General features: G+C 65.7%; 12 protein-coding genes across 12 annotated transcripts in view; 6 read left to right on the top strand and 6 right to left on the bottom strand.

The window, feature by feature from the left end:
* Positions 1-506: 506 nt before the first annotated feature.
* On the top strand, positions 507-2,543 carry AMSG_04376 (uncharacterized protein; the record flags this gene model as incomplete). The annotated part of the gene is made up of 1 exon (XM_013903263.1): positions 507-2,543. One exon carries the CDS (start codon positions 507-509, stop codon positions 2,541-2,543), a length of 2,037 nt encoding a protein of 678 aa, XP_013758717.1.
* A 31-nt stretch (positions 2,544-2,574) lies between these two features.
* AMSG_04377 (ribosomal RNA large subunit methyltransferase J) lies at positions 2,575-3,284 on the bottom strand (the record flags this gene model as incomplete). The annotated part of the gene is made up of 1 exon (XM_013903264.1): positions 2,575-3,284. The coding sequence occupies one exon, from the start codon at positions 3,282-3,284 to the stop codon at positions 2,580-2,582; it is 705 nt and encodes a 234-aa protein (XP_013758718.1). The 3' UTR covers positions 2,575-2,579.
* A 74-nt stretch (positions 3,285-3,358) lies between these two features.
* Positions 3,359-5,872, bottom strand: AMSG_04378 (uncharacterized protein; the record flags this gene model as incomplete). The annotated part of the gene is made up of 2 exons (XM_013903265.1): positions 3,359-5,629; positions 5,864-5,872. 2 exons carry the CDS (start codon positions 5,870-5,872, stop codon positions 3,359-3,361), a joined length of 2,280 nt encoding a protein of 759 aa, XP_013758719.1.
* Positions 5,873-6,251: 379 nt separating this feature from the next.
* On the top strand, positions 6,252-7,006 carry AMSG_04379 (uncharacterized protein; the record flags this gene model as incomplete). The annotated part of the gene is made up of 1 exon (XM_013903266.1): positions 6,252-7,006. The coding sequence occupies one exon, from the start codon at positions 6,252-6,254 to the stop codon at positions 6,945-6,947; it is 696 nt and encodes a 231-aa protein (XP_013758720.1). The 3' UTR covers positions 6,948-7,006.
* On the bottom strand, positions 6,492-8,518 carry AMSG_04380 (histone acetyltransferase). Its single transcript, XM_013903267.1, has one exon. The coding sequence runs from the start codon at positions 8,393-8,395 to the stop codon at positions 6,956-6,958; it is 1,440 nt and encodes a 479-aa protein (XP_013758721.1). The 5' UTR covers positions 8,396-8,518; the 3' UTR covers positions 6,492-6,955.
* A 439-nt stretch (positions 8,519-8,957) lies between these two features.
* On the top strand, positions 8,958-10,489 carry AMSG_04381 (phosphodiesterase I; the record flags this gene model as incomplete). Its single annotated transcript, XM_013903268.1, has 2 exons — positions 8,958-10,068; positions 10,134-10,489. The coding sequence occupies 2 exons, from the start codon at positions 8,958-8,960 to the stop codon at positions 10,439-10,441; spliced, it is 1,419 nt and encodes a 472-aa protein (XP_013758722.1). The 3' UTR covers positions 10,442-10,489.
* A 155-nt stretch (positions 10,490-10,644) lies between these two features.
* Positions 10,645-13,388, bottom strand: AMSG_04382 (uncharacterized protein; the record flags this gene model as incomplete). The annotated part of the gene is made up of 2 exons (XM_013903269.1): positions 10,645-10,770; positions 10,842-13,388. 2 exons carry the CDS (start codon positions 13,386-13,388, stop codon positions 10,645-10,647), a joined length of 2,673 nt encoding a protein of 890 aa, XP_013758723.1.
* Positions 13,389-13,743: 355 nt separating this feature from the next.
* Positions 13,744-15,594, top strand: AMSG_04383 (uncharacterized protein; the record flags this gene model as incomplete). Its single annotated transcript, XM_013903270.1, has 2 exons — positions 13,744-13,795; positions 14,133-15,594. Exons 1-2 carry the CDS (start codon positions 13,761-13,763, stop codon positions 15,592-15,594), a joined length of 1,497 nt encoding a protein of 498 aa, XP_013758724.1. The 5' UTR covers positions 13,744-13,760.
* Positions 15,595-15,710: 116 nt separating this feature from the next.
* Positions 15,711-16,832, top strand: AMSG_04384 (uncharacterized protein). Its single transcript, XM_013903271.1, has one exon. The coding sequence runs from the start codon at positions 15,719-15,721 to the stop codon at positions 16,796-16,798; it is 1,080 nt and encodes a 359-aa protein (XP_013758725.1). The 5' UTR covers positions 15,711-15,718; the 3' UTR covers positions 16,799-16,832.
* On the bottom strand, positions 16,650-19,424 carry AMSG_04385 (4-aminobutyrate transaminase). Its single transcript, XM_013903272.1, has one exon. It carries the CDS (start codon positions 19,411-19,413, stop codon positions 16,870-16,872), a length of 2,544 nt encoding a protein of 847 aa, XP_013758726.1. The 5' UTR covers positions 19,414-19,424; the 3' UTR covers positions 16,650-16,869.
* Positions 19,425-19,500: 76 nt separating this feature from the next.
* On the bottom strand, positions 19,501-22,372 carry AMSG_04386 (4-aminobutyrate transaminase; the record flags this gene model as incomplete). Its single annotated transcript, XM_013903273.1, has 1 exon — positions 19,501-22,372. One exon carries the CDS (start codon positions 22,370-22,372, stop codon positions 19,565-19,567), a length of 2,808 nt encoding a protein of 935 aa, XP_013758727.1. The 3' UTR covers positions 19,501-19,564.
* A 256-nt stretch (positions 22,373-22,628) lies between these two features.
* The window catches only part of AMSG_04387 (CBF/Mak21 family protein), a gene marked incomplete at both ends in the record, with an annotated part of 2,074 nt that continues 1,871 nt past the window's right edge, over positions 22,629-22,831 (top strand). Inside the window, one exon of the mRNA XM_013903274.1 lies at positions 22,629-22,750. Coding sequence (XP_013758728.1) covers positions 22,629-22,750 — 122 coding nt within the window. The remainder of the gene's footprint in view (positions 22,751-22,831) is intronic.

Here is a 22,831-nt window from a genome sequence, read left to right on the forward strand (position 1 = left end):
TCCCTCCCCTCCACCCCTCCACCCCCCTACCAGGTATGTCCACCCCCCCCACTCAGCCCAACCACCCCCTTTCCCTACCCCACCCCCACCCCCCGCTCCGCTACACCCCCGTGTAGCAGTGACTGTCCCCAGCCCGCCAAAAAGGGCGCCAATGGCCATTTCGACAACCTCCAGCAGCCCCCCCCCCCCCCCCCCCCTCCGCACCACCCATGCACCCCCCTCCCCTGGACCACTGCATGCCCCCTTTCCATCCCCCCCCCTCCCCTACCCCTTCCTCATCTCCCCTCCCCTCCCTCCATCGCCACCACCCTCACCGTCACCCCACCTTCCCCCCTTCCCCCCCCTCCTCCCCCTCCCCACACAATGCGTCTCGCTGTCACTCGGCGGCAAACCCCCGCCGGGTGTTTGTGCTTTCTACTGGCATTTGGGCGCCAACGCAAACATGGCCCCGCCCCACAACGCAGGCTCTCCTGAATACCTCCTTCCATACACAACAAGTCAGCTCGATGTCGCGTGGAAAGAAGGCTACCGCCTCGACTCGTGCCGTCAAGAAGAATGCCACTGGTGGCCATTCTGGACAGGCCACGCCCGTGGGCTCGGCAGCGTCAAAGTCGGCCAAGAGCTCAAAGTCAAAGTCGTCGACGAGCAAGCCATCAAGCAGGCCGACGTCGGCCGCAGGCAAGTCGTCCGAGTCGCGCAAGGAAAAGTCGCTGGGTAAGCTTTGCTCGCGTTTTGTCTCGATGTGCGAGGAGCTCGACTCGGACATCGTCGAGCTGCTTGAGGCGACCAAGACGCTGGGTGTCGAGCGCCGGCGCATCTACGACGTTGTCAATGTACTCGAGGCCCTGACCGTCATTGAGCGACTCGGCAAGGCACAGTACTACTTTCACGGCATGTCCGCCCTCCGCGGCCTTGTCGAGCGGCTCAAGATCGAGATCAACGCCGGGTACTGGGTTGGCATCGTCCCGCCGGCCCTCCGCCCACCGCCTGGGCCTTCGGGTAAGCAGGCCGAGCCGCGCAAGCTCCGCCTCCTCTCGCAGCTCACCCGCCAGTTCCTCAAGTTTGTTGTTGCCTCCTCGGACCATTCCATCAGGCTCGAGGCCGCCGCCGATCAGCTGCTCCGGATGGAGGGCTGCGACGAGACCATGGCGCGCGAGCGCCGCAATAAGCTCCGCCGTATGTACGACATTGCCAACGTGCTCGAAGCTCTTGGCCTCGTCAAGAAATCGTTCCGCGGCGGCTCCTCGGCCCGCAAGATGTACACTTGGGCCTCGTTTGAACTCGCCGACATTGGCCCTCCCCTCGACATCGACGCCGGCCTGGCCGCGGTCATCGAGGGTGTGGCCGGCGCCGCCCGCATGCCGCCGTCCGCCACCCTCCCCAAGATCTCGCCGGCGCTCCGCGGCGTCACCCCGCGTTCGCGCTCTGCGCGCGAAAACACCTCGTTTGTGCCTATCGGCGGCACTCCGCCGGTCACCTCGCCGTCCTCGCCCTCGCTGCCAGAGGTCGAAACTGGCTCGACCATGTCGTACCATGCCCTGCTCTCGCTCATGGGCTCCAAGTCAGCACCGGCAGCCACCGAGTCGCAACCTCCACAGGCCGGCGGCATCAACCCCGGCCCCAGCCTCGCGCGTACTCTCGAGTCGGCGCACTACCTCGCCCGCGTCATGCGCGTTATGAACGCCGCCTCGCTCGAGGTTCCCGCCATGCTTAAGACCTACGTCGACCGAGTCCTCGACGCCCAGACCGAGCTGAACATGGCGTGCGTCGAGCCGTTCTCCGTCCCGGTCCCGGTCCCGAACACGCTGTCCACTGCTGCGCCGACACCTGCGCCTGCGCCTGCACCTGCACCTGCACCTGCACCTGCTGCCGCATCCGCGCCCGCGCCCGCGCCCGCGCCCGCGCCTGTATCTGGTACTCCGCCAGCCTCGCAGCCGACCAAGGTCATCGTTGCAGCTGGCACCCCGGCGGCCCGCCGCCCGGCGGCGCAGGTGGCGGCCTCGTCATCCTCGGCCTTTTCTCCGTTTACCAACTCTGCGCCGGAAGCTGCGTCCGCCCCCACAACCGCTCCGCGCCGCGTTGCCCGCTCCTTGGACACCACGCCCGCCAACGAGCCATCGCCAGCCGTCGCTCCGGCGGTGGCGACCGCGCCCACCTCGCCAGCAGCGACCGCAGTTCCTGCGGCCTCGCCGGCGGCGCGGTCGGCGTCCGCCACGCCCTCGCGCAAGCGCCCGCGTTCGGCCCAGGCGACAGTCGCCAGCGAAGGCGCCGGCTCGCCGCACGACCTGCTCCCCGGCTCGCCGCATACACCACCCAACAAGCGCCAGCGGATGCTCGAGGCGCCTGCATTTACCAGCAGCCCCTCATCGTACGAGGCCGGCACTGGCCCACAGGCCTTCCGCTCACCCACCGCCGCCGGATCGACCACCCCGCGGAGCCTCTCCTTCTCGCGCGTCGACGTCCTCACCACCACACCTGTCAAGCCGCACGACCCGTCCATCTTTGACGAAGTCGAGGTCCTCGAGGTTGCCTTTGATCCGTAGCCGCTGCTAAATACCGGCTGTAATCTGCCCCCCGCCTCACCGGCCGCCAGCACCGCTCTCCGAGCCGGCAAAGCCCTTAGCCACCAGGAACATCTCCCTGCTCTCGGACCGTGACGCCTTGGGCTTGACCAGCACCACCTTGGCAAACAACTCGCGCGCCTCGTCCAGCGCCGCGCGTTCCATCCCGTTGCGGAAGATCTTGGCCACCATGCTGCCGCCACGAACAAGGACCGCATCAGCGAGCGCCAGCGCCGCCTCGAACAGAGCCTCGGCTCGGGCCCGATCCGTTCCGCGATGCCCGGTTGCCGCCGGCGCCATGTCCGATGCCACCACGTCAAAGACACCCAGCTCGTCCAGCTCGAGCTCTTCCATCACCATCGAATGATGGACGTGTGCAAGGCCAGAGCTCTGGAGCCACGCCACAACCTGCGGACTCATCGCGCCCGGGTCGACGGTCACCAGCTCGGCTGCCGGTGAGCCACGGACGAGCGCATCGCCGATCTCGCGAGTCCACGATCCAGGTGCGGCACCGAGCTCCAGCACCCGCTTGACGCCGGGGGTAACGATCTTGTGCTTGGCGTCGAGTTCCGACCACTTGAACGCCGCCCGCGAGACCTTGCCTTGTGCCCGGGCCTTGCGCACGTACTGGTCGTCGGCCTGCCGCCGCCGCCACGACGACGACGACGACGCCCGCGCCAGTCGCACCTGTGCCGCATACAGACAGCGGAGCGCATGAAGCATGTGAGGAAAAGTAACGTGCGCGTGCTACCGGTGTGCGTGTACTCGCTGTACGAGGAGTGTGACTGTAGCCGCAGCTACAGCTGCCGACAAAGTCGGGTGAGCGGCGCGTCGTCCGAGTCTGAGTCCGAGGCGGTGGCTCCGGCCGGCGCGAGAGGCGCTGGCGGATCGACGTCAGACTCGGGATCGAGGTTGATGACGATGGGCGGCGGCGAGGTGAAGACTGACGGCGAAAGGTCGGCAAAGAGCTCCGAGTGGCTCCGCCGCGGAGCTGTTGTTGTCGGAGCAGGTGTTGCCCGCGACCGCGCCCTAGCCCGGAGCGGCGACGGCGTCGGCGGCAGCGGCGAGCTTAGCAGGTCGCGCTCCTCGGCGAGCTCCAGCTGTGAGCTGATCCGTGCAGCGGTGCTTGCAATCTCGACGGCTGTTGTGCGCGGGGACGGCAGAATGCGCGGCGAGAGCGGAAGGCGCGGCGGCGGAGTTGGCGCCGCTGGCGTTGGCGGGGGAGTCGGCGACGATCTCACCACTACCGGTGAACGCAAACGCCGCATTGGCGCCGGCGGAAGCGGATCTGCCGGAGCCACGGTACTCTCAGCATGGTCAAGACCTGCCACCCTCTCCGCGAGAATGTCGACGCCAGGTATACCCTCGCGGGGTACGTTGGTCTCGGCCATCCGCCGCCAGCTCGCCGCCAGGCTCGGTTCGAGACTACCGGCTGCGACGGCGGTGGCGTTGTACAGCGATGGCAGATGCCATGGAGCCGCACGTCGTGCGAGCGTGAAATGCCGCCGAGCAAGCGACACTTCGCCCCCTCCCCAAGCCACGAGGCCGAGGTGATTGTGAGCAAGGGCGGCGGCCCAGTTGGTGGCGGCAGCGATGGGGGCATCCGGCCGCGGTCCCCGCCCGGGCGCCGGCGCTTCCTGCAGCACTTGCAGCGCCGCGGCAACCGTGGATCGCGCATCGCCTCGCGCCCACGCTTCCGCCATTTGGGCAGGAGCAGAACGGGGCGCGCGTCGAGGGAGCCATGCCTCGCTCAACGGGCGGATGACGAGCGCATTCGTGCGCCACTCGCTGCCCAAGTGACCGCCGCCATCGCTGTTGGCGTCGGCGGCGCCACTGGGCGAAGCGAGAGCACGGGCCTCGACCGCGAGTGCTGCGTAGAAACCGACCACATGGGCAAGAGCCGGATCAGCAGCCGCGGCCTTTTGCGCTGCAGCAGCGAGAGTCTGAAGTGCGGGCGCCAGGAGCGTGGCCTTACGCAAAGTGCGCGGGAGGCGGGCGAGGATACAAAGGATGTTGTGGACAAGCACTGGAGCAAGGAGAATAGAGTTGTGGCAATCTGCAGCCTCAAGCATGCTCAGTGCGCGCTGGGCTGCATGGAGCGCGGTGTGCGGCCTATCGACCCTCAGCGCGGCTGCCGACGCGTTGGCGTAGGCCTCGACCATCGCCTGCGCATCGGTGCCAGGGCTGTCGACGGCACGAAGGTACGCACCGAGCGCAGCGTCCCACTCATGGCGAGCGAGCGCAGCGCGACCTTCGGCGAGCCAGGCCTGCGGGGTGATGAGCACACCAGCCGTCGGCCGCTGGCGCGCCATCGCGGCGACGCGGGCGGCGACCGGCTGCAGCGCATCCACCGACGCACTCAACGAGGAGACGTTGCTATGGAGTGCAGCGAGGAGTGCCGTGTCACGGCGTAGGTGACCGAGCAGCGCAAGCGCCTGCGCAGCAAGCACAAGCGCGGCATCGTCGGTATGGAGCTCACAGTGGCCGGTCCATGCCCCAAGTCCAGCACGCTCGAGAACGACAGCGACAGTCCACTCGAGACTTGCCTGGTTCGGATCTGGCACAGCACGTAGCGCCGCAATGCGCAATGCTGCCCAGCTGTCGAGTATCTCCAGAGCATCTGCATCGCGTCCGGCTCTAGCCTGGGATGACGCGGCGGCGTAGACCGCAGCCAGCACCGCGAGCGCCGAGTACGGCGAGCACGCCTTGTCCAGCAGCATTGCGGACCGCAACAGCGAGAGAAGCGAGTCAAGATCGTGCCGCAGCTCGGCGGCCTTGTCTCCACCGGCGCGGCTAGCGGATAGTCGAACGAGCAGGTCGTAGGCAGCCAGATGGAGGGATCGGGGGCGCGGCAGCGCGTCCAGAAGCGGCGGGAGCGACGGCAGGGCCGAACACCACTGCGGAGTCAGAGCAATGAGCAGCAGCGCCTCGTGCGCCTCGTCGCCATCAAGCAGCTCGGGCAGATACGGCTCCCAGGCAGCAACGCCGAGGTGGTCCGCCAGCAGGGCATCGGCAGATTCACGACCTTTTCCGGACGGCGAGCCGACGACCGGCTCGTCCTCGTCCGACTCTGACGCGGGCACAAAGGCACGAGAGGCGGTGCGACAGAGGTCGGGAGGCACACTGCCAAGTCCACTGCTTCCGTGTCTCGCGGGCGTGACTTGTGCCCGGGCATGCAAGGCGCTGGCCACCACGCCCACCAGAGGCTGGGCCCTCGTCGGAGGCACGACAGCAGTGGTAGCCGCGAGGGCCGCCAAGAAGCGTGCTGTGGCTGGAGACGATGGTCGCAGCCATGTGCTTACCACCTGCATGGTGGAGGGGTGAGGGTCAGATTTGTAGAGTGTGTGGAGTGTATGTGCGTGTGTGTGTGTGTGTGTGTGTTTGTGGTGGTGGTGGTGGTGTTGGTGGTCGTGCCTGCCTTGGTCTGGGCTCTGGGGAAGGGGGGAGGGAGGGGCGGGTTCGGATCGGATGGGACCATATGTGGGCAAGGGATTTCCACAAGAATACACATGTGCAGACGTGCTGCGGTCATGATGGGGAAGCGTGCGATGGCCGTGACCTGTCCGTGCACGCAGTTGGGCACGAGTGAGGACGCCTGGTCACCGTGGCGGCATAGCCACTCCACTCGACGACATGATGGCAAAGGCGCAGAGGGGCAAGTGTTCAAGCGTGGTATGCGTGGTACTGGTAATGGTGGCGGCGGTGGCTGTGCTGGTGTGTGATGGTGCGGCCCAGGACGATTCGGGTTATGTGCTGGAGGCTCCCGAGTGCTCGGCGCCGTTTGCGTTTGGGACGGCGGCAACGACGGCGCCGTTTGTGGTGTCGTCAGGTGCGAGGCAGGCGCCTGTACACAGGACTGTGGCAAAGGTGTGTCATCTGACCGGCGATGGCTACGCCGGACTGTTCTTCGAGTACACAGCCCAGGACTCGTACATCTACAACCCGTTTACCGAGTGCGACGATCACCTGTACGAGTACGACGCGGTGGAGGTGTTCATCGCGCCTGGGCTAGGCTACCCGGCGCAGGCGCCGCAGCACTACGTCGAGATTGAGGTCTCGCCCAAGGGCGTGCTCTTCGAGTCACACATTACCAATCCGGACGACGACTGCGCCGGTATGACTGGGGATCTGATGGCGTGCAACGCGACGGCGATCGAGGCGCGGGCGCGGGTGACGCCCGACGGGTGGACGGCGGCGGTGTACGTGCCGTATGTAACCGTGGCGCCAGGAGCTCATCCGCCGCCATCAGCGTGGCACCTCAACATGTTCCGCATCGATGTTGTCTCGCCGTCGGCTGGCGAGCAGTTTCTGGCCTGGTCGCCGACGTACAAGTCGCCGCCGTGCTTCCATGTCCCGTCGGCGTTTGGCAAGGTGGTGCTGGTGTGAGGCACTCACTAACCGCGGGCGCGGGTCGACGGCGGGTTGATAAACGGCACCCAGTGAAGGGCCTCGCGGTCGATGACCGGCGGCATGCGCGGCTTGCCGTTCTTGTACAGGTACTTGTTGATGAGCGACGGTGGGGCGTAGAGCTCGCGGGTCGACGACGCCGAGATGACCCCGATCAGCTGCAGGGTCTTGACAATGTCCTCGGCCTTGATGCACGTCTCCTTCTCCATGGAGCGGATAGAGATCTTGTCGAGGTCGGTGTCTTTGAGCAGGACGAGCAGCGACTTGGACCAGTACGAGCGGTATGAGAGGAGGCCGAGGTCCGAGAGCGGTGTCTCGGGCCCACCCGGCTGGTGCTCAACCTTGGAGAGCTCGTAGGAAAAGGCGATCATGAGCATGCCGTAGCCCTTGCGCTGGTAGCACGGCAGGGTCATGATGCACGCCACGTTGTTGTTGGTGGACGAGATCTTTTCCTTGGAAAAGTAGCCGACCATGTGGTAGCCACGGTCGGAGACCTCGCAGAGGACGTAAAAGAGGAACGGATCGACGTCGTAGAAGAGAGTCTTGTGGTCGAGAAAAAGCTTGGAGATGAGGCAGAGGTTCTGGCAGTACGCCTTTTCGACGCATCCGTCGACCTCGAAGAAAGCCACCCCGTCCTTGCGGTAAATCTCCATGCCTGGCGGGTGGCGTAGCGTGCACTTGCGCTGGTGCCGGCGGAGCTGGTGGTGCGACGAGTTGTACTGCAGGCAGAACTCGCAGAGCCAGATCTTCTTGTCGCGACAGACTTCGGCCGGGTACGGCGAGTAGTACCAGGTCTCGACCTCAAACTTACCGTAAACAATCGTGTTGATGTTCTTGACCAGGTTGGCGTGGGTTGTGTCTGCCGATGCCAGCGAGCCGGACACGTGGTGCTTGTCCTCCGAGTCGTCAGCCTTGGAGCCCGAGCCCTTGGCCTTGGTCTTCTTGCGCGAGGCCTTGGACTTCTTGGTCGACGCGCCCTCGTTGTCGTCCTCCACCTCCATGTCGGTCACGTCGCCGCTGCCGTCGCCGTCGTCCTTGCTCGACGCGCCGCGGCGGCCGCGCGATGCCGACTTGCGGCCGCCTTTGCCCTTGCGGCTGCCCTTGCCCTTGCTAGCCTTGGACTTGCTCGCCTTGGACTTGCTCGCCTTGGTGGCCTTCTTGGACGACCCGCCGTGGCCACTACCGCCCTCGGGCTCCGGGTAGGAGATGTTGTCGAGGTCCAGCTCCTTGGCCGTCACCCATGTATCCAGCCGCTTGTTGTAGTCGATAAAGTGGACGTAGTACTGCCCATTCTCAATCTCCAGCACCTCGGCCAAGACCTGCTGCTGCTCCAGGCCGCACCATGCCGGCAGCCGGGCGCCCACACGGACACCGTGCTCGTCCATGGGCGGTGGCGGTGGTGTAGCCTTGCGCTCCTTGCGCGGCATCTTGCACTCTCACTATATACGTGTGTATGTATGTATGTATGTGTGTGTGTGTGTGTGTGTGTGTGTGTGTGTGTGTGTGTGCTGTGTGTTGTGAGACAGAGCCGGAAGGGGGAGTGAGGGGGAGTGGTGTGGTTGTGGGCGTGGTTGTGGCTGTCCTCGTAGGTGTTTGCCTCTTGGCGCTTGCGCCACCGAGTCGCCCTCTGCTGCCCCCCTCCCCCCTCCCCTCCCCCCCCCCCCCCTCCGCTCGTTGCGACGCGCTGCACGATTGGCACGTACTTTGCGCGCCGCCACATGCTTCTCGCTCGCAACACTGCATCATGATCCTCGTTTCCCTGGCCGATCTTCGTGTGCCTCTCCCTCGACGGCATTCCGAGGAGTCTCCACCACCAGCTCCTGCGCGTGGGACGCCAGGCCACGACGCCTCGGTTCACGCCTACACCACGCCCACACCACCCATACTCACTCCCCACTCCACCTGCTCCACAACAGGACAAGGGGGCTTCCCACCGCATAGACCACGTCGACCGCACACTCGTACTCGTACTCGTCGGACAGCGGAGAAATGGAGGTGGAGCTGGCTGGAGAGACACGCGACTCGACTGCGCTGCTGTCCGAGAAGGGCAAGGGCAAGGGCAAGGGCAATGGCCGAGGCCCTCAGGAGGATGGCGGTGTGGTGGCTCGAGAGAGCGGCGGCGGATGGATGATGGCCCACCGGCGATGGCTGATCGTGGCGGTGGCGGTGGTGCTGGTCCTGGGCGCGAGCGCGGTGGGCGTGGGCGTGGCGGTGGCTCATGCCCGCAACAAGACCAGCTCGGCCGATCCGGCCGATGGAGGCTCTGGTGAGCATGTGGTCATCCTTGTCTCGCTCGATGGCTTCCGGCCAGACTATTTTACGTCGCAGAGGGTGCCCACTCCCGGGCTGGACGCGCTGCGGGCGGATGGCGTGCTTGCTGAAGGCATGATCCCACAGTTCCCCTCGCTCACCTTTCCCAACCACTACTCCGTGGTCACCGGCCTGCATCCCGAGTCGCACGGCATTCTGGAGAATGACATGTACGATCCGGACCTCAACGCTACCTTTCGCATCTCGAACTACGCGGCCGTCTCCAACGGCGCATGGTGGGGCGGTGAGCCGATCTGGGTCACGGCCATCAAAGTTGGCTACAGGGCCGGTGTGTACTTCTGGCCCGGCTCCGAGGCGCCCATCCAGGGCGTCCGCCCGGACTACTACTACCGCTACAACTCGTCGGTTCCCTACCCGGAGCGGGTCGAGACGCTTCTGGGCTGGCTCGCCCAGCCGCCCGCTACCCGCCCCCGGTTCATGGGCCTCTACATGTCGGCAGTCGACACGGCCGGCCATTACTACGGCCCGGACTCTTCACAGGTTGACGCAGCCATCGTTCGCGTTGACGCCGCCCTACACCAGCTTCGCGAAGGCGTTGCCCGGCTCGGCCTCCTCTCCAAGGTCAACATCGTTGTCCTCGCCGACCACGGCATGACAGAGGTCTCGTCGTCGCGCGGCCTCGCGCTCGACAACTACGTCAACGTCATCGACACGCCGGCGCACCCTGTCGACGAGCAGCTGGCGAGCGATGCCGCCGTGCCCACGGTCCGTGGCCACCTGCTCAACCTCTCACCGGTCCTCCAGTTCTGGCCGGACACACCGGCCGATGGTGACGCCTTTTTTGATGCACTCGTCACCGCCTCGCCGCACCTCACCGTCCTCCGCAAGTCGCAGATCCCGCGCTCGTACTTTTCGCCGACAACATCCGCATCCCGCCTATTGTCGCCTTTTCGTCACTCGGCTGGAAGCTCGTCCGCACAAACGCATCAATCGCCAACATCGGCGGCGGCGCCCACGGCTACGACCCGGCCAACAAGGATATGCACGCCCTGTTCATTGCCTCGGGCCCGGCCTTTAAGTCCGGCGCCTCGTTCCCCGAGTTTTCCAACATCCACGTCTATCCCCTCCTCTGCAAGGTCCTCGGCCTCACTCCCGCGCCGAACAACGGCTCGCTTGCGCTTGTCGAGGGCATGCTGGCGTAGTCGGCTCGTCATGGCAGCCGCAAGGCAGCATATTAAAGTGCTGAGGGAGAGTTGAGGGGAGGAGGGTTTGTGTCGGCGGTAGACAAGGGGTGTGGGGGCAATGATGGCCAGTGTGAGTGATCGATGGTTTCGCCATGGGTCGGACGTACGGGAACAAGGCTCTCACACGATCTACCCTCGACGATCGTGTGAGCCGCGGTTTGTCAGCGCTGCTCGGCAAGCGATTTGATGAGCGCGAGCGCCGACGCAAATTGGGTAAACCAATACGTGTCCTGCGTCGACTCGGCAGCCCGCGGCCGGTAGTACGTCTCGATAAACTCGCGATTGAGCTCAAGCCACGGCGTGCCGGAGCGGACGAGAACGTAAGTAAAGACCGGGAAAAATCGTCCGCACCAGGCACTGATCCGGACGACGCCAGCAGCTCCATCAAAAGCACTGCTGTGTTGCGGATGACGGCAAGCTTGGAGCGTGGCGACTTGTGGAGATTGAGCGTGCCTATGGCTTCTTGCGCCGCGCTCCACGGGGCCTGATCGAGAAACTCGGGCGCGATCTGGAGCGCTTCGTCACTCGGCTCGATGTTACTCAGGCGCTTGAGCCACGCCATCGAGACGTCGACCGTCTTGTTGCCCTTGGCCCACCCGTGTGGCCGTGGGTAGAAGACCACCGAGTAGATCTGCGACATGACCGCCATTTCGAGCGTTGTTCGCGCGTCGAGCTCCTCGAACAGCTGTGTCGGGAGCTTGGACTCGGTGAGGACTCTGCCCCACACGTCGCTGCGCGGCGAGAGCAACGACACCGGGCCGGCGTCGTCGGCCGATGTGCCGGCCGAGCTCGAGCTTGCGCCATCAGCGCTGGCTGCCGACCCTGCGGCGACGCCCGACTCGGCCAGCCGAGCCTCAAGCAGGTCCATGAGCTTGACCACCGCGTCGGAACGCTCGTCGTTGCGGATGAGCGACGAAAACTTGGCCTTGAACGTCTCCACCTCGGCCGCGTGCGCGTCAAGCACATGCTGCACTGCTGCCAGCTGCTGGTAGTTGAGCGAGAGCTTGATGGCGTCGTGGACCCGGTCGATGTCCGCCTCGAGCGCTGCGTACGCGAGGACCAGCTCCTCGTGAACTCCCTCCAGGTAGCTCGAGTACGTCCGCCGCGCCTCCAGGTCGGCAATGAGCGAGACGAGGACCGGGACGTAGCCAGCGGCGGCATAAGACTCGGGCAGGGCAGCAAGCGACGCTTGCGCCTTGTCGAGGAGAACAACCATGCGCGGTGAGCGGTGCGCGAGTCGATGCGCCGCCGCCTCAAGCACAGCTGGCACCGAGTCGAGGAGCATGTCGTGCGCCCGGAGTGGCAGCTCGGTAAAGACCGAGCGGAGCGTGGTTTTGGCGATGGCGAGCGCGGGCGGGTCGGCGGCGGTAGCGGCGGCGACAGCCGGCGCGCTTGCTGCCACTACAGCGTCCTCGGGCTGAATGGCAACTGCCCACGGCCGGTCGGGCCTCTCGTCCCCGGGCGCCCAGACAGCAGCAGTGGCAGCGTCGTTGAGCGGGAGCAGGTACACGGCGTTGGACGGCGCGGCAGCCGCAAGCTTCTCTGCGTCGAGCTTCTTGAGGCGAGCGAGAAAGACTGACATCTTCGAGTCGCGGTTGCCGGTCCGTGCGTCGAGAATGGGCGCGGTCTTGGCCATGCATGCCACCAGCGCCAGGATCTGGGGCATGGAGAGTGTAGCCCACGCGGTGCGCCCAAGGCCAGGCTGGACGGCCGGGATGGCGAGAGTGAGAGTGGCAAGCGGGAGCGGCGACATGACAGCGGTGACAATGTCGTCGGCGTTGATGGCGGCGAGCCGGTCAACAAGCGGCGCAAGGTACGACTCGCGGAAGAGCCGCTTCGGTTCGCCGGAGATGGCACCCTGCACGGCTTTGGCGAGAAGAGTGAGGTTGCGGCGGGCAAGCTGCGGAACGACCGTGTCGGCGAGCACTCCATACGGCTCGGGCGTGATGATGGCAGGGACAATGAGCCGACGGAACAGAATCTCGGTCACCAGCTTGGTCTGGGCTGCCTCGGGGTTATCCAGCTCGAGCGCCTCGACCGCCGACGCTGCAACCGACGAGAGGACGGCGCGGAACCCGGTCGGCAGCAGCACAATGTGGTTGCGGATGGCATTGAGAACCGAGCTGACGGCGTCGACCATGCGGTCGAAGCGGCCGGTAAGGACCTTGATCATGTTAGGGTGCGACGGAAGGGTGGCGTCGGCTTTGACATTGGCCAGGTACTGGCACTGCTTCTCGGATTCAGGCATGCGGGCCAGCAGCAGGGCGGGCACCAGCTCGAGATCGAGCTCCGGATCAGCGAGGAGCGAGACCAATGGCTCACGGAGAACAGCAACAAGAAACGACTGGAACTCAAACGAGTACGATTTGCAGTAGAGGACAAGCATGCGGACGCCGATGGAGCGCGGGTGGAGAAAGTCGGCGAGCGATGCGGACATGGCGAGCGTCCGCTTTAGAATGGCCCCGGTCAGCCGGACGAGAGCATACTCTTCGACCGGTCCGTGGTGGTTGTGGAAGAGGCCAAGGACCACCGCATCGGTCAGCGCGTCCAGCTCGGCCATCGACAGCTCGCGCGAGAGCAGCGCGTCCTCGATGTACTCGGGCGCCGTCCGCAAGAGCGAGACAAACTCGGTGACGTCGACCTGCTTGGAGCCAAAGACGGCCAGCGAGGTGACCAGCTCGACGGAAGCCGCACTGCCCACCACGTCTGTGATGTGGATCTTGTTGTTCACCAGCGCCTCCACCCGCTTGCGCAGCACCCTGTCTGTCGCCGTCAGCCGAGCCAGACTCTCGCATCGCCCGGCCATGTCCCTCCGCAGCGCCGCCAGGGTGGCTTGGGCCGACTTGACCCGCAGGCTTTCCTTGGTCAGTAGCGTGTGTACCCGGACGCATAGCTCTCCAGCCATTGGTCTGCGGGGTTGTGGTAGAGATGTGTGTTTGTCTGTGTGTGTGTGTGTCTGTCTGTGTGTGTGTGGCCTTTGTGCGGAGAGTTCTGTCGGTCGCTGGCATGACAGCCGGGGGGGGGTATTGTGGTGATGATGATGGTGATGGGGACGATGGTGGTGAGGATGGTGGGGATGGGGGTGGAAATGGCTGAGATGGTGGTTATGGCAAAGGGTATGCGATGATTATGGCCATGATGACCTGACCCTGTGGCTTATCCATGTCAATGACGATGCCCCTGTTCCTGCCGTTGCGCACACCACCAACGGTCTCTCCCCTCAGGCCACCGCCACCACCACTGCCCCCCACACTCGACTAGGGACACGGCGACTGCCATGGCCAAAGTTGTCATCAATGAACCAGTCCATAGGTACGTACCAACCGCCATGATGATGGCATACTTGGCGAGGGGGGGGGGGGAGGGAGGGAGGGGGTGTCCACTGCGCGCGCTCTCCACGCTCTGCCCCCCCCTCCCCCTCCAGCCGAGCCAACCGCCACCAGTCAGCCACTTGGAGCAAAGCAAGGAGGAGCAGGCAGCCGGCCAGGCCACCCGCTAGCCACCACCGGGCACTTGCCACTTGTCAAGTCATGGAACTTCAATGGAAGCAAGGACTCACATCGGTTGGATTGTTCTTCACATCGGTTGCCTCGGCTTCGTCTGTGATGTGATGGCTTCGGGACGCACATCGGGGGTGGGCGGCGGACAGGGTGGCGCCAGAGCCCGTCTCGTCAGGCATCTCGTTCCGAAAGCTGCCGAGGGCGAGCCTGATTGAGCTTGGGCGAGTGTGTGATCACTACGAGGCCAAGGGCGCAGGGACGTATGGGCGCGGATCCAAGGCAACGCGGTATGTGTACGACATGGCCAAGGAGGTACGGCAGATCATCCGCGGGCTGGAGGAGGAGGAGCGCGCTGCCTCGCTCCACACCCAGCACCTGGAGCGCATCGTGGGTGAGTGGCATGATGTCTTTGGCCGCCTCGGCTCGCCCGAGCTGGCTGAGCACTTTCCGGCAGGCACCAAGTTGACGCCGGCGTCGCTCTACGCCAAGCTGCGAGAGTATGCCGAGCGTATCCGTAGCCTCGAGTCGACGCTTCAGCGGCTGTCGGCAGCTACGGGCGACCGTGACGCCAAGTATGAGGTCGCGCTGGCCGAGGCCGAAGCGCTGGCGGCTGCCCGCCTCGACGCGGCGCTAGCCGAGCAGGCGCGCGAGGCCAAGGCCGCAGCAGACAAGGCGGCGCGCGATGCGGATGCCCGAATTGCCGCTGCCGAGGCCCGTTATGTCGAGGCCTGCCGCGATGTGTTTGAGTACAAGTCTGCTGAGGGCAACGCCCGGGTTCGCGAGCTCGCCACGCAGCTCGAGCGCGAGCGCGCAGCCAACATTGAGCTTGGCAAGGAGAACGAGTTGCTGCTGCACACGCTCCAAGGCCAGCTCGAGGTTCAGTACGCAGCGTCCGAGGCGCGGTGGCAGAATCTGCTGGCCACCTCCGAGGCGGCGCACGCGTCGGAGCTCGAGGCACAGGCACAGTACTACGAGAGCATCATTGACGCGCTTGAAGCCGGCCTTCCGGCAACGGCGTCGGCGGCCGACAAGCGGCTCGGCCAGCTGCTGACCCAGCTGACGCGGGCGCGCGAGGACCGCGCCATGCGCGCTGCCGGCGGCGGCTCTGCAGCCGCACAGATGCCGCTGCCGCGGCTGCGGCCCGACAATCCGGAGCAGTGGGAGGACAACACCGTGTCGTGGCGGTCGATGTACGAGGCCAAGCGCAAGGAACTGGCCTTTCAGCTGGCTGCCAACGCAGCGCTGGTCAAGGAGCTTGCTCACCTCCAGACGCGTGGCGAGACGCCGGCCGCCGCTGCCGCCCTCGGCCCGAAGCTGGAGGACGCCCGCCAGAACGAGGCCATGCTCCAGGCCCGGATTGAGCAGCTGATGGATATGATCCAGGCCATGGAGCACGAACGCAACAACGCCGAGCTCATGGCTGCGCGCACCGCCGTCTCGGACCTGCGCGTGCCGTGGGCGCTTCCCTACGTCTCCTCGCTCCGCAAGCAGCGCCGCAACGAGCCATACGCACCCGCCTTTGTCGGCACCGGCATCGCCGAAGCTGCTGCACAAGCCGAGGCCCACAACCATGATCAGGCCCTTGACCAGCTCCGTGTCGTCCACCACTAGATGCTTAAACGCAGGCCACAGTTTACCCCTCCTCATCGCAGCACCGTTCCACCCCAAACACAAGCCCGATGCAGCGAGAGGAGAGGCCGGGCGGGAGGCCAGGTCACTCGTCGCTCGTTCGCCAATGGTTGCCACTCGCCGTTCGCGGCGCCGCCAGCCGAGCGCCAGCCCTGTGGCCAAGCCGAGCCCTGCAAAGACACGACGGAGCCGCCGGAGCAAAGCACCTTCCCCAGCAGCACCACCTTCACCCTCACCGTCACCCTCATCGTCACCCCCACCACCTCGCCGCACCCGCGCCCGCCGCGCCGCCACCCACACCGCCGCCGAGGATGACAGCCAGGATGATGGCGAGTTCGACTCGGGCACCGAGCCCGCCCCCGAGTCGGGCACGGACTCGGACTCGGCTGTGGAGAGCATGGACGCAGAGGAAGCATCCGACTCTGCCGCTGGCCCCCTGTCGGATGCTGCTTCCGATGCCGGCACCGACGACGCCAGCGAAGAGGATGCCGAGGACGAGGCTGAGGACGGCGACGACGGCGCCGCCGAGGTCAGCGACGGTGAAGAGGCCGTGTCGCCCGCCACACACACAGACGCTGCACGCTCAACTGGCCCACTGCTCTCGCTGGACGTGCTCGAAGCGCTGGAGGAGGTCGATGCGGCGACAGAGGCAACATCGTCGGGCGCTGGGAGGAGTAAGGCGAAGCGGAAGCGCAAGCTGACCGGTGACGAGGCTGTGGCCTTTGCCCTCGCCGAGGCTCGGCGAGCCAAGCGCGCCAAGCGTGAGCAGCGCGTGTCGTCGGCTCACACCGGGTTCCGCGTCGAGACGCTCGACTCGATCAGCCTCGAGGCGACCGGCCACGCCCGCGCGGCGGCCGCCAACGCATTTGTCCGCCGCACTAAGAAGCGAGTCGCCCGCTCTCGGGATGTCTTCCTCAAGCGCGGCCTCGACAAGCGCAAGACCAAGGCCAAGCTCTCCCGGACCGACAAGGCCATGCAAGCTGCACTCGCCTCGGTCGGCGTCGCCCTCACCGACAAGCAGATCCTGGCCACCACCGGCAACAAGTCTATGTCCAAGTACAAGCGCCGCAAGCTCAAGAACCGCCGCCGCGATGCCCGCGATCGCATGGTCAAGGCCCGCCATCCCTCGCAGCTCCTCGACAGCATCTTTGCCGAGGTCAACGGCAAGCGATCGCAGAAGCAATGACATCATTTGGGTTGCAATAAACAATTCGTTTGGCTTTGTTGAGGGAGAATAGTAAAGTAGCAAGGCGCCGCTCACTGCGACAGTGCAGCAAGCGCGTCATCAAAGGCCGCGATGACACGTTCGCAGTCGGCTTCTGTCACGCACACCGGCGGCTTGACCTTGAGCACGTTGTGGCCCGGACCGTCGGGCGAGACAAAGATGTGCCACTTGTGCCGAATGTGCTCCACGACCTTGCGCGCAGCTTCGCCGTCAGCCTCGAAGCTCTCGCGGTCGGTCACCAGCTCGACGCCGATGAAGAGGCCGATGCCGCGGACGTCGCCCACCATGGGGTACTTGTCCTTGAGCGCAGCGAGGCCGGTCATGAGCTGGTCGCCGCGCACAACGGCGTTGGCCTGAAGGCCCTCGGCCTCGATCGTCTCGAGCACCGCCAGGCCGACCGCCATCGACACCGGGTTACCGCCGTAGGTGTTGAAGTAGTCCATGCCGTTGTTAAAGGCGTCGGCGACGGCCCGGGTGGTGACGACGCCGGCCACTGGGTGGCCGTTGCCCATCGGCTTGCCGATCGTCACAATGTCCGGCACCACGCCCTGCGTCTCGAACGCCCAAAAGTGCGAGCCGACGCGGCCAAACCCGGTCTGCACCTCGTCGGCAATCGTCACGCCGCCGGCGCCGCGGATCGCATCGTACATCCCGGCGAGGTACCCGTCCGGCAGCACAATCTGCCCACCACATCCGATGATCGACTCGCAGTAAAAGGCGTTGATCTTCTGACCGGCCGCCTTGACGTCGGCCACAATCTTGGCTCCGACCGCGGCGCCGTCACACGCTGCTGGGTCGCGGTACTTGTGCGGCAGCGGCGCCACGTGGACGTGCTGCGGCTTGCCCACACCACCGGGCGCATCAAACTTGTACGGCGAGAGCTCGATGAGCGAGCTGAGGTGGCCATGGTATGCGCCCTCCATCACCACCGACGCGTTGCCGCCAGTCGCCACCCGTGCCAGCCGCAGCGCGAGGTCGTTGGCCTCTGAGCCTGAGTTGACAAAGAACACCACGCAGAGCTCTTCAGGGAACTTGGCGAGCAGCTTCTCGCCGTAGTTGATGAGGTTGCTGTGCAAGTAGCGGGAGTTGGTGTTGAGGACCGCCATCTGCGCGGCGCCGGCCGCCACCACCCGCGGGTGGCAGTGCCCGACGTGACACACATTGTTGACGCAGTCGAGGTACTGCGTCCCATCAGCGGCGTACAGGTACTGCCCCTCGCCGCGGACAATGTGCAGCGGCTTGTCAAAGAGCAGCGTAAAGTTGGGCGCAAGAACAGCCTCTCGCCGTGCCACCATCGCGTCCTCCTCGGCCCGGCTCGACGACGCCGACGACGCTGACGCCTCGCTCGACGCCTCGTTCTCATTCTCGCCGCCCATCCGGAGCAAAATGTTGCCGTTGGGCGTGAGCGCATCGAACACCCCCGCCGCCTCAGCTGCCATCGGCTCACTGAAGCCCAGCTCGTTGCCACAGAGATCAAGCGCCAGCTGGAACCAGACCCGACCGGCCTCGGCCGCCTTGCCAATCTCGGTCCCGGCCACAAGGGCAAGGCCGACGTCGAGTCCGGCCGCCGCACCGGCGTCCAGCCCTGAGTATACCGTGTAGAAGGTGGAAATCTGTGCCTGCGCCGCCACCCGGGCATCAAGCACATCACCGATGGCATGCGCCATGACCACCACGTCGCCATCGGCGGTGCTGCCAAGCGCGTGGACGCTGCCGCCGAGCACGGCGCACACGGTCGCACCCGGCACAGTGGTTACCGCCGTGTGGATCGATGCCTTCCCGCTCGGCCGCAGTGTGGCAGGCGAGCCCACCACCAGCGGCGCAACTGCAAGGTCTGGGTTAGCCAAAGCCGTCTTTAGCAGCGCCGCGCCGGGAACCGCATCGGCGAGGCCAGCAGCGGCGCGGAGCCGATACCGCGCCCACCGAGGATGGACGGCCGAGAGCGCCGCGAGCGCCTCACCGCTCGCCTTGGTCCCCTCAGCAAGAGCGGCCTGGGCCACAGCAGCAAGCATGGTGTCAAAGAACAGATCGAGCTCGTGCCCGGCCAGCGGTGCGATGGCGGTGTAGCCGGCGACGACGGCGGCGGCAGCCTCGATCGGGTCGGCGGCCGAGGCGGCGAGCGCCGCGCACGACTGAGCAAGATGAATCACTCGCAGCTGCGGGAGCATAGGCAGCTCGCCTGCGGCAAACGAGACCTTCCCGTCCTGAGCAACAGTCACGTTGGTCGGGAGGAGCGGGCCGTGCGCGGCGACGACGAGCGCGCCGCGGCCAGCCTTGGCTATGAGCTGCGGCGCAGCCTGGAGTGCCCAGCGGCGGAGCGCCTTGCCAATCATGGGTGCAAGGATGTCATCGATAGTGCCGAGGGCGATGGCGCGTGGCAAGGCAAAGAGGTCCGCGTTGGTGGCAGCAGCAATGGTGTCGTCGTTCTGCGGCAGCGGACCGACAGTCCGTGCCGCCAGCTCGCCAATCTTGCAAAGGAGTGACGTCGACGTGATAGAGTCGGTGTCGGCAAGCAGGGTACCCGAGGGAAGCACCGTAGTAGGAGATGCAATGGCAGGAACGGTGGACATAGGCATGGCAAGTTGGAAAGACGAGTGCGGGGGTTGCGGGTGTTGGGGAAAGGTGCGGGTGGTGCGGGGGTGGGGAGGGGTGGCCGACCGCGCCGGGACCACGTGGACATTACATTGTTCGAATTCGGGGTACGCGTCACTGCGGCGTCACGCGGTGTTATGTGAGGGGCTGGCTCGAACTTGCGACGTCGCCAGCCTCGACACGGGTGAGTGCATCGTCGAGGGCGGCGATGACCCGCTCGCAGTCGGCGTGCGAGAGGCAGAGCGGCGGCTTGAGCTTGAGCACGTTGTGCAGCGGGCCGTCGGTCGAGACAAACGTCCGCCAATGCCTGCGTATGTGCTCAACAACGGCGTCGATCTCCGGAACAGCGGGCTCCTTGGTGGCGGCGTCGCGGACAAGCTCGACGCCGATGAAGAGGCCCATGCCACGGACATCGCCAATGAGCGGGTGCCGTGCCTGGAGGGCGCGAAAGCCGGCGAGGAGCTGGGCGCCGCGCGCAGCCGCGTTGGCCATAAGCCCATCGGCGTCGATGGCATCCAGGACGGCGGCGCCGACCGCCATCGACACCGGATTCCCACCAAAGGTCGAGAAGAACTCCATGCCGTTGTGAAAGGCGTCGGCAATGGCACGGGTAGTGACAACACCCGCGAGCGGGTGACCGTTGCCCATCGGCTTGCCGAGTGTCACAATGTCCGGTACCACGCCCTGGCTCTCAAAGGCCCACATGAACGAGCCGACACGCCCAAAGCCGACCTGGACCTCGTCGGCGACAGTGACGCCACCGGCGGCGCGAACAGCAGCGTACAGGTCGGCGAGGTAGCCGTCTGGCAGCACAACCTGCCCGCCGCAGCCGAGCACCGACTCGGCGAAGAGCGCGGTGACCTTCTGGCCGGCGGCAGCGATGGACGCGAGCGCGGCGGCGCCCGCCGCCCCGCCGTCACACGCTTCGGGATGCCGGTACGGATCAGGCATGGGCACAACGTGGACATGGTCACTCTGGCCGGAGCCGCCCCTGCCGTTGAATTTGTACGGCGAGAGCTCGATAAGCGAGCTGAGGTGGCCGTGGTACGCACCGTCGAGGACAATGCAGGCATCGCCACCGGAGGCGGCGCGCGCGAGACGCAGCGCGAGGTCGTTGGCTTCGGAGCCCGAGTTGACGAAAAAGGCGACACAGAGCTCGTCCGGGAACGTGGCCAGCAGCTTCTCGGCGTAGTCGAGGACGTTGGTGTGCAGGTAGCGCGTATTGGTGTTGAGGACCGCTATCTGCGCGGCGGCGGCAGCGACTACCCGCGGGTGGCAGTGCCCGACGTGGCACACGTTGTTGACACAGTCGAGGTACTGCGTCCCGTCAGCGGCGTAAAGATACTGACCCTCGCCACGGACAATGTGCAGCGGCTCGTCAAACGAGAGCGAGAGGTTGGGCGAGAGGACAGCGGTGCGACGAGCGATGAGCGCGTCCTCGACCTCGCGCGATGCAGTGTCACGCTCTCTGTGCGTCTCGCCCAGCGCTGGGAAGCGGAGGAGGAGGTTTGGATCCGGAGTGAGCGACGCGTACAGCGGAGCGTGACGAAGCTGGGCAACACCCTCAAAGTCGCCGTTCTTGCCACACATGTGGAGCATGATCTGAAAGTGCAAGTGCGGCGGCCAGCCGCCGTTAACCTCGACGTCACCGAGCGCGCCGACAACGGCACCGGCAGGCACATGCATGCCGACCTGAAGGCCGGCAAGCGAGTCGATCGAGAGATGGCCATAGAGGGTGTAGAAAGTGTCAATCCCGGCTGCAGCGCCTCCGCCCGCCGCCACGTTCAAAGCCGCCACAGAGTGAGCGAGTACAACCGTCGGGCCGTAGTCCTGGAACGCGGCGTTGACCGCAAACGAGTGGACCTGGCCGGGCAGAAGAGCACAGACCTCGGTTCCGGCAGGCGCGAAAACGTCAACGCCGAGATGCATCGACCGGCGGGGAAGGGACTGAGGCCCGTCGGCGCGTCGTGGGGCATCGCCTGGCGCCGCCGGCGCCGGAAGAGGCGCGTACGCGTCGGTGCCGTAAATCGAACGGTCTTCGAGGTACTGGCCGAGGCCAAACTCGGCTCCGGCGGCCGCCAGCGCGGCATCAACAGCCGCAGTAAACATGGCCGGATCGGCGACATCGGTAGCGGTGACGTGCGGCGAGTTGGCCGACAAGTCCAGGACAAGGAAAGAGTCCTGAGCGGCGGCGCGGCGAGCGACGGCCGGGTCAGCAAAGAGCGACGGAAGCGTACGCGCAGGATCGCCGAGGGCTGCAACAAGCTGTGCAGTGCCGGGAACCGGGTCAGGGAGGCCCATCGCGGCGCGGAGGCGAAAGTGGACCCAGTCACGCGAGAGCGACGATAGGCTCGAAAGTAGATACGCCGCGCTCGAGGTTGCGGCCGGGTCGGCGATAACAGCCGTGAGCAGCGAGGCGAGGACTGCGTCAAACGCCACCTCGAGTTCGAGGTCAGTGAGCGGCGCGACAGTGGCGTAGCCGGCGACCACCGCAGCGAGCGCCTCGATCGGGTCCGGGTCGCCTGCGGCGAGCACTCTCGCGAGGCAGGCCAAGTCCTCGATGCGCAAGCAGACTGGGCGTGGAGCATCCTGCGCGGGCTCCAGTGCCACCGTCTGCGAGCCGCTGACAACGATGTCGTCGTGACCGGTGAGGGCGAGTCCGTGCACGACCGCCTTTGGCCGCGCGAGTGCATCGGCCGCCAGCATGCGCGAGCGGGTAGCCCAGCTCCGAGCGACGATCTGAGCAAAGGAGACAAAATCCGAGGCAAAGCCCGACAAGGTACCTTCATCCAGCGCACGCGGGAGGATCATTCTCGGTAGGCCGGTATCTGCGCCAGCAGCGCTTGTCGCCACGTGCGACTCTGCCAGGAGCCGGCCGGCCGAGCACAGCACATCGCGATGAAGCGGGAGCGGGAGAGTGGAGGCTCGAGCGGAGGTGGCCATGGCTCAGGGTGTGCGGGGTGTGTGCGGGGTGTGGTGTGCGTACGTGAGTGAGTGTGAGTGTGTGTGTGTGTGTGTGTGTGTGTGTGTGTGTGTGTGGTGTGTGTGTGCGACTCGGTTGCTGACAGCAACAGGTGTGATGTGGCGTGTGGCGTGTGGCGTGTGGCGTGTGGCGTGTGGCCATTCGAGGCCACTCCGGCTTGTTTGGTCAGACGCAAACCAGCAGTGCAACACCCGTCTCCAGTTTAGCCAGGCCAGGATGGCGACTGCTGACAGCGTGTACTCGGAGATCATCAGCTCGTTGATGGAAGAGGTCCAGGATGACTTTGCTGCCCAGGGAGTGGATGCTAGCTTTGTTGCCCAGATGGGCATGGTACGTGTGTGTGTGTGTGTGTGTAGGGAGGGGGTGGTGGGTGGTGGTGTTGGGTGGGTGCGGTGGTGGCGAGTCGGGAGGAGGGGGTC

The sequence above is a fragment of the Thecamonas trahens genome (assembly GCF_000142905.1).
Source record: "Thecamonas trahens ATCC 50062 unplaced genomic scaffold supercont1.18, whole genome shotgun sequence".
NCBI lineage: Eukaryota > Apusomonadida > Apusomonadidae > Thecamonas > Thecamonas trahens.